This window comes from Macadamia integrifolia, chromosome 9 (assembly GCF_013358625.1).
Source record: "Macadamia integrifolia cultivar HAES 741 chromosome 9, SCU_Mint_v3, whole genome shotgun sequence".
NCBI lineage: Eukaryota > Viridiplantae > Streptophyta > Magnoliopsida > Proteales > Proteaceae > Macadamia > Macadamia integrifolia.
In genome coordinates this window covers 30,517,101-30,528,155 of record NC_056565.1, presented here as the reverse complement: position 1 = coordinate 30,528,155, position 11,055 = coordinate 30,517,101, and the positions used below count along the sequence as shown (strand labels likewise).

General features: G+C 38.8%; 1 protein-coding gene across 1 annotated transcript; it reads right to left on the bottom strand.

The window, feature by feature from the left end:
* Positions 1 to 1,223: 1,223 nt before the first annotated feature.
* LOC122089243 (DNA topoisomerase 2) lies at positions 1,224 to 7,965 on the bottom strand. Its single transcript, XM_042658820.1, has 19 exons — positions 7,298 to 7,965; positions 6,570 to 6,862; positions 6,414 to 6,480; positions 6,030 to 6,300; positions 5,757 to 5,956; positions 5,447 to 5,656; positions 5,250 to 5,363; positions 5,040 to 5,150; positions 4,767 to 4,931; positions 4,340 to 4,681; positions 4,106 to 4,239; positions 3,661 to 4,018; positions 3,370 to 3,556; positions 3,238 to 3,287; positions 2,729 to 3,157; positions 2,431 to 2,623; positions 2,222 to 2,286; positions 1,991 to 2,099; positions 1,224 to 1,893 (listed from the first exon to the last, which is right to left on the bottom strand). The coding sequence occupies exons 1-19, from the start codon at positions 7,868 to 7,870 to the stop codon at positions 1,436 to 1,438; spliced, it is 4,329 nt and encodes a 1,442-aa protein (XP_042514754.1). The 5' UTR covers positions 7,871 to 7,965; the 3' UTR covers positions 1,224 to 1,435.
* Between the last annotated feature and the right edge of the window lie 3,090 nt (positions 7,966 to 11,055).

Below are 11,055 nucleotides of genomic sequence, written 5' to 3'. Positions count from 1 at the left end.
GTTTACTTGTGGGTATGTTTCTTTTGCTTTGCCTCTTCTTTTTGGGACACATTTGGCATGGTGCTAAAACCTTGTTCAGACCATTTTTGCTGGTCCAAATCTGCTCCGGCCAGTGGTCTAATTCACTTTGGTAAAAGAATTGAAGATGGAGTGGCCAATGAGACAATGAAAGCATCCACAAACACTCTAAGTAGTACTTCACAGGATGTACCTTAAGATTGGCATTCTTGTTTGAGTTGTTTACTATGTTCATTCCATTGTTTGTTATTAAGTAGTTCCTTTCACAAAGCTAAAGTAATAAACAACACATGCAAATAGATGATGTATGTTCCAAAACCATAATTCTATTTGCATAGTTAAAAAATCAGAAGCAAAACTCTTCTTATCTCCACCTCTCATTAACTTTGCTATCATATGATAATATATATATATATATGACATTTTCTGAATATAAAGAAGATATTAAAACATTTATAGACAAACTGTGGAAAAGCTAGAGATTGACATAATCTTGCAATGGACATTCAACTCAACCTTGACTGTCATGTTGAATTTGGCCACTTCAGGTTTAAATGACTGGTGTAGTCCTCTCCTTCCTTGCACTTGGTAATGGTGAAAATACCTTCATAATAGGAAAGACTATAATTGAGACTATAATTAATCCTAGATTCTCTAACAGTACTTAAACAAGAAAGCCCACTGTCGGTGAAACAGAGAAGAATGTACCCATAACAACGAACGGCAGGGCTGCAAGAACTAATATTGCAGGGATAACAGAACAAGTAAAAACCAGATCTGATCCCAAATACATAAATGTAAAGAGCAGAAAATGCACAAGTATGCACTGCCAAAATTACTAAAAGCAGATAAGAAAATATCAAATGAAGGAAGAAAACCCATATATAAATCCTGTTCCTCAAAAACACACTAGCACCCATCAACTAAGAATCAGTAGATGAGAAAAATATTCTAATGGCCCCAAAAGGTGAAACATGCAAGGAAATCCCTCTCTCTATCTATCTATCTATCTATTATTTATGGGAAAGGGATGTTAAATAACAATGAACATGAAGTAAAGGAAAAAAGAGAAAGGAGAGAAAAGTGAGAAGAAAAGGCATTCAATGTGGCCTCAATTCGATCCCTCGCGAGACACAACTAGCAGAGTTTGCTTAATGATTCAGCAGTAGTGATGGCATATCAGTGACCACATTATAGAGCTCATATAGAAACGTTAAATCTTTCAGACCAACTTTTAATGCATTATCTAACTTGAGATTTCAACCATTGGTGTAGATATAAAAAAAAATGAAGAACTGTTTGAATGTGAGGAAACTTAGCACATACAATAAAATTGGCCATTGAGGTGACAATATTGAATTGGAAAAGACTCCAACTTAAGTTTTCTTAGATGGCCTGAGAAAGAACTTATTATTTATCAATCTTCATCCCCACTGAAATCAGAATCATCATCGGCATCTTTTTCGCTGTCTGAATCGCTAATCACATACTTGGTCTGCCCCCGGTTTGCCCTCTGTGGTCTTGGCCTAGCTGGAGCCGGCACAACATCAACCTCAACCTCAACCTCACTTTCCCCATCAGAACCCAGTTGTTTAGCATTGCTCATTCCTGCAACCCTGCCCAACACGGAACCACTCTTCTTGTTGAATGGAGAAGCTCTCATCTTCCTCACTTTCTTCTCAGGCGACACCCCTGCATTTTCAGCGGGCTTCAAAACATCAGTTATTAGCTTCTGACTCAACAGGGTTGGTGGTGGTTGCTTGTTCGTCTGTCCTCGCTTCCTAGTGGCTGCATTGGATTTGCTGGCAGCCTTCTTGCCTGGTACTTTCTTCCCCCCTTCAGGTGGTGGTGCTTGGGTCGCTTCAGTCTCCATGGCTGTGACCAGAGGAATGCAAGTTGATATGCGAGTGAGATCATGGGAGGAATGAAAATTAGTCGTCTGAACTAATCTAAGTATCAATGTGAATCCCACCTGTTGTTGACTCTGGTGAAGATTCAAGATTATATGCAGCCAATCGTTCTTTTAGTTCGAGAACCTCTTCATCTTCCTCATCACTATCAACTGACTCGACCTTTACTTGCTGGAAAGAACAAAGCCAAAACAAAATACACTAAATGATAAAGATTACTCCTTGACACTTGAAAAATGAGTATTATCATTAACATCCAATGAAATAATTAAATAAGAACGAGGTAATCAAACCTTTTTAGCAGGAGCTTTCCTTGTTCCTACTCTTCCTTTGGGTTTCACAACCTCAGGAACATTCTCTGTCAATAAAAAATCCAATCCAGGTTCAGATACATCGTACTTTATTGTATGTTTTTATCATAATTATCAGTCAAAATAACTATGAAAACAAAAACAGTGAGAATACAAGAGAATAGCAAGAGATGATAATCTTTTCATCGCACCAGTATCTATTGCGGAACTATCAGATACTGTAACAGATTCAACAATAGGCTCCAGATTGCTGGATTTCTTTGTATTGTTCTTCCGAGGATTTTTCGGAGCTTGTCTTGTTTCTTTCCTACCAGCTTCACTCATCACTTTGCTTTTAAACTGCTTTCTTGTCTCCTCCACCTGGAAATCATTCTTGTCTTGCTCCTGAAATAACAAGAACAAATCAGGCAAACGAATCTCAACACCTAAAAAAAAAATAAAAAAACAAAACCGAAGATCTAAAAATAATAAATAACTTTTAAGCCATACATCAAGTTCCTTCTCAAGTGCTTCAAGATCCTTCATCCACAATGACTTTGGAGTAGCCTTCCTCAACTCATCCACTTCACTTTCGAGCTGATCCCTGTTAGCAATGAGCTCCTGAACCTTCTCCAGGGTCAGTGTTCCAATAGCCATTGACAGAAGATACTCATAATCACTTGCTCGCACTCCCTTGCTTCCGACTATCTCGGAGTTTTCTTCACTTTCTTCTGCAACTTCAGTTGCCCCTGCCACTGCAACTTCAACAGTCTTGCCTTTCTTCGGGAATGGAGTGAAACCTTTCTTGTGCAGCTCATGGAACAAATCAATTCTCTTCCGGTTGCTCACAATGATCTCCCCATTCACAACCCCAAGTATGAACCTGACCTTGTTGTCCAGTTTCAACAGCTCCATCTCAATATTTTCCAACAATACTTTCTGCAAGCAATATTAAAGTTGGTCTTGGTTTATATATTTATCATACAGAAGCTAACCTGGGGAGATGAAATAGTTATTACCTTTCTTTTCTCATAGATTTTAAGCCTCAAATGAAAGAATTCCTCAAGAACTGCATTGATGGAAACAAAATTATAGTAAAAAAGAAACATAAGTGTAATGCTCCACAATGTAGATTATTCCAAAATTCTTACTCTGCTCTGGGGTGTCATATTTCTTAATTACACCTTTTGCATCAAAAAGGTGCATATTGCTTGTGCTAATTGTAGTTGTGAGTTTAAACTTTTTCAGCAGACCCTCTTGCTTGGCTGCCACCAAGTTTTCCTCAGACAAGATGACTTCAAAATCCACAGTTGTGTCATCATTATGCTCCTTGTAATCCTGCAACCAAAAGAGAAATTGGTGAAAACTCTTTTACAAGCTTCATGCGCATGGAATAAAAAAATGCGACCCAATGGAACTTTCACATCTAGATAGAAAGATACTTTGATGAATGGGTCCTTGATTTTGTCATTTCCTGTCATTATAGACTCCAAGAACTCCTTATAATCCTGCGTCCACCTTCGGATGGGTAGTTCTGTGATTCTGATTGTTGTCTCGTTGATTTCCTCTATGATCCCACTGACAGTATAGCTCACCCCCGATTCCTTTGTTGCTGTTTTCTCAATTGAGCCCTTGAATCCTTTGTACCATGGATCCATGGGTTCCAGAGGATCACCATTCAATAAGTGCCTAATATTTGCAATAATATCTCTTGGATTGTAATTGGGAATGTAAGAGCTCCACCCAGTCCCAATTCCTTCACTTCCATTGATTAGAACCGTAGGGACAACAGGCATGTACCTGAATTGCACATTTAACTGTGAGCAACATATAATCTTTACGGCTTTACATAGATTTTTCTACCAAACTGCTCTGCTCTTAACTTACCAAGTGGGTTCAATAGACTGTCCATCTTCATTCAAGTAGTCAAGCAGGATATCATCTTCCTTGGGGAACAAGAACCGCGTGATAGGAGAAAGACAAGTGAAAATGTACCTTGCACTTGCATGATCTTTGCCTCCCTACAACAGGAAAATTGCAGCTAAGTCACATGAAAACAAAAATGAGGGGAGAATTAAGGATGAGGACATGTTAAGTACAGGCCCAATATTTTGAACACACCTGGTGCCGAGTGCCAAATTGGCCATTTGGTTTCATAAGATTTATGTTATTGCTTCCCACATAATCCTGTGCCATTCCAATTATTGTGCTCTGAAGACTCGCCTCACCATGGTGGTAAGCTGAATGCTCAGACACATAACCAGAAAACTGGGCAATCTTTGCTTCTTTCACAAAATTCCTCTTGAAAGAGCAGAACAGAATCTTCCGTTGGCCTGGTTTCAGACCATCCACCATAGAAGGGATTGATCTTTGCAGATCAGCCATGGAGAACAGTATCAACTCCTTGTTTACAAAGTCACTGTACTTTATGAGCTTCTCCTTCTGATCAAGATAAGTACCAGGCTGCAAACCAAAAAGAACAGATTTATCAGCATTTGGTGGGTTTACAATTTCAAAGTTATCAATATTGATTACGTAGATGTTTAACCTCAAATTGTCTGAGCCAGTTCTTCCTTGCTTCGATCTTCTTCTTGCTGAATGCAAGTTCAATGGCTTCTCCATCTTGCTCATCTACCCAACAAAAATCTTTTTTGTTCTTTTGAAGATCTTTGAAATACTCCTTGCCTTCTTTTGATGTGCTAGTACCCAACCCCTGCCCAGAGAGCCAAGTGTGATCATAATGAGGAATAGAAAGCCTAATCAGACATTTTCAAGTTAGGACAATAGTTGGGCTCCTTCCTTGAAATTTGCGCAGACAAACCTTATAGTACTTGATAGACCAGCCACTGGCATTTCCCCCCAAGCTTTCCTTCCATGATTCATACTCTGGCATTGTATAGAAGGATAAGACCTTTCCATTTTTGTGAGTTGCCTGTTAAAGATTAGGATCACAGGCATTAGATGCATTCTGTCTTTTTGATAACTCTAGTAAATAAAATGGCTGACGGTTGCTTAAATGATGGGTATTAACCTTCACAATAGGTGTGATAAACTCCACCATAAAGGATGGAATTTTAAGCAGAGAGGGCCAGAATGAATGGATAAAATTAATCAGTAACCCCTTGATATGAGATCCATCATGATCCTGTAACAGCAAGGAAATAATTTGTTAGTCAAACAAAACAAAAGAAACAGAACAAATAGAAAAGAAGACCCAAGGATCCAAACCTGATCAGTCATTATCATTAAATGGCCATATCTCAGTGACTTGACACTGTCATACTCCTTTCCGTGCTGCAAACCAAGAATCTGCTTGATGTTCTGGATTTCGGCATTATCCATGATTTGTTTATGGTTTGCTTCCCTCACATTGAGCAGCTTACCCCTCAATGGGAACACTCCATAGTTGTTACGCCCAACAACAGATATGCCAGCCATCTGTTGAAAAGTAAGTTTGGTCAAAGAATTTCTTTGATGAACCTAACAGCAGTTTTAATACATGCTTAGGGGGACATCTAACGAAATCACCAATACTTACTGCAAGAGCCTTAGCCGAATCTCCTTCTGTCAGGATCAACGTACATTTTTCAGAGTTCCTCCCTCCAGCATCATTAGCATCCTCAAGCTTGGTAATACCTGTAATTCTTTGTCTCTTTGCTCCGTCAGTTTTCTTAAGGTCTTTGCTCTGCTTGAAATCTGCCCAAGAGAGCAGACTTTCCACCACTCCAGACTTTGCCACTGCAACAAAAAGATAACGTTGAACATCGCAATCTATTCCTTCTTAGACTAAACAAAATCTGAGGCCACAAACCTTTTTTCAAGAAATCTTGTGAGAGTTCACATTTCGACCCAAAACTGCTTTGCCGAGTAGTCAAGGTTTCTTTGGTCTGAGAATCAAATGCAGGGTTGTCAACAAGACAATTGACAAAGACCCATATATGGTTCTTCACCATATGAGCCTTAAGGTTGGCATTCTTGTTCTTCTTGTTTACTATGCTCATCACATGGTTTGTGATCTGGTTAGTAACATAGTCAACATGAGTACCACCCTTAATGGTGGCAATCCCATTCACAAAGCTGACCTGAAACCAAGCAAATACACGATGTAATTCCTTGCCTATAATTTTGTCTGCAACACATAAAAGCCAGAAGCAAAACTCTTAATATGCTTCAATCAGCAAATTTAGGGATATACCTGTTGAAATTGCCCTTCAGATAGACTTACGCATATTTCCCATCTCTCATTAACTTTCTCCACCATCCTGATAAAACAATCAGGCAGATGAGGTTGTCCGAACTAAAATGAACAAAAAATGGTTTTCTAGTAATTTAGACCTTCATAGGGACAAACCTTGGGAGGGGATCTGGCCTGATTTTGGAGGCAGATTGAAGGTAGAGATTGACATAATCAAGGAATGACTTTACAGGCACCCGCTGCCCATTCAACTCAACTTTCACCGTCTTACCTAGGCATCCAGCGATATCAATCACCCTCTTTTTCATTAGGGCTACAACATCTTCCTCAAGGTGAGTCATGTTGAATTTAGCCAAGTCAGGCTTGAATGAAACTTTAGTCCAGTTCTCTCCTTCCTTGCACTTGGTTATGGCAGGCTCCGATTTCTTTCCCATGTTGTTTGAAAATACCTTCACAATGGAGATACTTATTAAACTTTGTAGAAAATAAATTCTAGATCAAGCAATTGCACTAGGACGGCAAACACCTCTATAAAAACAGAAAAAATAAGAAGCTCTAACCATGTTTAATCCCGTTTAACGAAAATGAATAAGATGCACAACGGAAAAAATCACAAGAATCAAAACGCAGATCAAATCCACCTACAAGAATACCAGTACCCATCAACCCTAGAAACATTAGACGAATAAATTCTTTCTGATGCCCCAAGAAAGCAATGATGGATGAATCCAAGAAATGCAAACCATTAGACAAACCCCTAAGGCAATATTTGTTACGAACAAACCCGAGATCCAAAATATTAGATAACTTGAATGAATCAGATCAGAAACAAGCATAGATAGTCAAGGTTTAATTCGAGGAAACTGAATCAAGAATTTACTTACCTGTTTATACTTCTTCTGCCTCCTACCATCGGCAGTCTGGATAACAAATTCGGTAGAAAAGATGTTGGTGAGCTTCGCTCCATATCCATTCCTTCCACCAGTCGTCTTCTTCTCTGCATCATCGTAATTACTGCTAGTCAAGAGATGCCCGAAGATCAATTCCGGCACATAAACACCTTCCTCCTGGTGGATCTCGATGGGAACCCCATCGCCAGTGTTATACACACTGATGCAGTTCTGCTCAACATCTATATCGACCTTGACAGAATCCATGGAGGGGTCACGCTGCTTGTTGTCCGCCGCATTGACGAGGATCTCATCGAAGATCTTGTAAAGGCCAGGGACGTAGGTGACGGGACGATGGACCATTTCGCCGCCCTCATAGACCCAGAGAGTCTGAGTATGCTTCTCGATCGAGCCAACGTAAGTGTCAGGTCGGAGGAGGATGTGTTCAAGCTGAGTCTTCTTCTGGTAGGTTTCTTCGATGGTTTTGCCAGAGGGTGCGAGGGGACGCGAGCTTGGGACATTGGCGTTGTTGCTAGTCTGCAATGGAAGCTTCTTGACTCCGGCCATGGCTGTGAGGAGAGAGAGTCAGGGAGACACAGAGTTTGTGTCTGTGAGAGAGAGAATGAGAGAGAAACGAGCGGAGAAATGCAGCAAGCAGGAGAGAGTTTAGGCCTTTAGGGGGTTTATATGGGACGGGGGGCGTTAACGGGTCGATTTGTTTGGATTTGAATTTGAATTGAGCGGGGGATTTCAAATGAAGGGTCAGGATGAGGTTGGGGGTGATCAAATGGTTGGATTTGTTTTGAATCTTGACCTTTATTTTATGCATTCCTGGAATTATAACACGATGCCTGCACTGGCCCTGTTAATTTTCCCTTCTTGGGGGAACTCTCTCTCTCTCTCTCTCTCTCTCCCTCCTGTAAGAGACTAAACCATTGGGCCATTGGACCTAGGATTGGAACCTGAGTTCCAAAACATATGGCCCAAGCCCTCTGTGCAGAAAAAAAAAAAAAAAGGGGCCTTTGGGCTCCTAATTTTGTATTATAAAAGTGGGTAGGTTCTCAATATATGAGTTGCCCCCTCTTCCCAAAACCATACCCACCACGCACATCCCCTGTTCCCTTGCTAATAATGTACATATAGTGGAAAAAGAAGGTAGCCTAGTCGTTGCCCCTAAACAGGGGGTGTGAAATTATAAGCCTGGTTCTAGTGATATAAAAAAATTCTATTCATGTTGAACCTTTGCACACTTTTACATTGGGCCATTGGCTCCACGTCAATGCAACATGTGACTAGGCAATGATCTCTTGTCTTACCTTTTTTTTTTTTTAGGTGCTAATGTTATCCACTATGTGGTTGGAAGATCTAATCGGATGTCCAAGAGGGCCTCCGCAATTGGGGTGGAGGTGTGTAGTGGGTGAGAGTACCTGCACGACATACTATGGTGGGGGGCCTCAAATTCAAGACCACAAGCACAAGGCCTTCCTTGACAGGCTAGGCGCAATCCACTAGGCCAAGTGGTAAACTGAGAAGTTGTAACTTTATTTCCATTGCCCCTTGTTTTATTCCCAAATGTTCTATTTGATTGAAAGGGAAATGTAAATGTTTTCTCAAAAAGTAAAAATATTTTGAGAAAAAGTTGGGTATGCAATCGGTATAAAGTAAGCTAGCACCACATCATATGCTCCCATTGATGTAGTCCGCTAGCTTACCATACACCGGCGACATACTTATCCCTCTCTCAAATATTTTATAAAAAAAAGAGCCCTTTTGGTGTTTGGTTGCAAGGGAAATGCAAATATTTTTCATTAGGAAACGAAAAATATCTTATAGGAAATGCAAAATTTTCCTTCAAATTCCCTTACAACCAAACTGAATCAAAGGTTATCTATGCAATAGTAATATATATATATATATGTTTTCAAAATAATTTAATATTCTATAATTCTTAGGGGCTCTCATTGTTTTGTACTTTTTTTTCGAGTATATTGAAGTGTGTTGTACTAAGGGGCCGTTTGATAACACTTCTATTCCTGGAGAGTGTTCTTTTACAGAAGTTTTCTTTTTCGATGCCATGCTGTGAGAACACTCTGCCGGAATAGAAACAACGTTTGGTAAAACTATTCCAATAATGTCCTCAGAACAGGAAAAGAACAGAAACAACGTTTGACAGACACTTTATATAAATTCACTTTTGAACAATAAAATCAATAATTACATACATGCTATTATGGTCAAATTTAACTTAAATAAGGAAATAATTTGTTTATTAAACTATCTTTGAAAATAATATTTCTTAAAGGAAATAATAAAATAGAAGCATAAAGAGTTTCCACATTTATCTTAATAAAAAAAACAAAGTTTATTATTCAAGTTTATAAGAATTACAAAATAAAAATCATAGCTCCAAATAAAGGTGTCTTGAAACTTTATTACATAAACAATCAAATTGGGGGGTAATCTTTTTCTACTGCCATTTGATTTGCAATTTGTATCCTTAGCTCATTCATCTGTCTTCCTCGTGTACGTTGACTACTCTGATGAATTGTACTAGAAGTACCAGCAACATCACCATCTTCTTGTTCTTCGTGAACGTTTACTACCATGACTCTCTCTTCATTAGGATCGTAGTGGTCATCTTCCTCGAATTGTTAAAAAAGTGCATCTGCTATTTGTTCAGATTTGATATAATTATGAAGTCCACAACAAGCTATCACAGTATAACTTTGGTAACTAAGTAAGAATTGAGACATGTTTTTTAAAATAGGGAATCTTGATTTTAAAATCCCAAAAGTGTGTGCAATACATGTGCATGGGACTGAAGCCCAATCGGGACAACACTGCAATGGTTCACAAAAGGTTTTAAAAAAGAATACATATTCAAGTGCACAATGTTAAATAGAGCAATTGGGTCCAATAACCTTCATTGATGACAGATTTACAGTCCACGGCTTTTCTAATTCTGTTTCACCATTATTCTTTGAATACTTGTGTAATTAGTCCTTTTAGTTCTAATATGTTTAAGTGAGAGAAAACCCAAATAACTTAATGGGATATGAAATCAGAGTTCATGCTAAAAATTTAAGATACTGTTTCATAATCAACATATCCAATAATCCGAGTTAATTGCAGTGAATACGTGCTAAACAAAATTTTTAGTATTCATGATTGTCCCCATTAATCTGGGACTAGGTTTGTTAATTGACATGCTAATCGTTTCTATTGGGTACTATCACATCTGGTGCATAGAGGTCAATCATTTGATGGGTTCCATTTGGATGATGATCATAAAATCCAATCTATGGCATATTTTTAAAATTCAAAAAAGAGAATATGATGAATGGATATCAATTAAAGGCCACTTTATAAGTTTATAAAAGGGGAACAAATCCTTTTTATCCAAAAAAAAAGGCAAATCCCCACTTTTTTTTTTTTTTTTCATTTTAATTTGGGGTTGGGAAAACTGAGAATTACAGAGACCACATGTTATGATAATTATTGGTGGGAAATAAAAGCATTAGCATCTGAGACTCAATCGAAGAAAAGTATAGAAAAAAGAGAAATAAAATAAAAAAGAGGCCGAGAATGAGAGGGCCAAATGGGCTCCCCTGCTCTCGTCTCTGCTCTTAAGGGAGTTGACGAGATAGGAGTCTTAGCAGAAGAGGTTTTTTTGTTGCCCAATGGACCCCAATCTTGGGTACTGCAACTGCATGGGTAGTTTCTTCAAGAAAGCTATTGTTTCTCAAAACTGC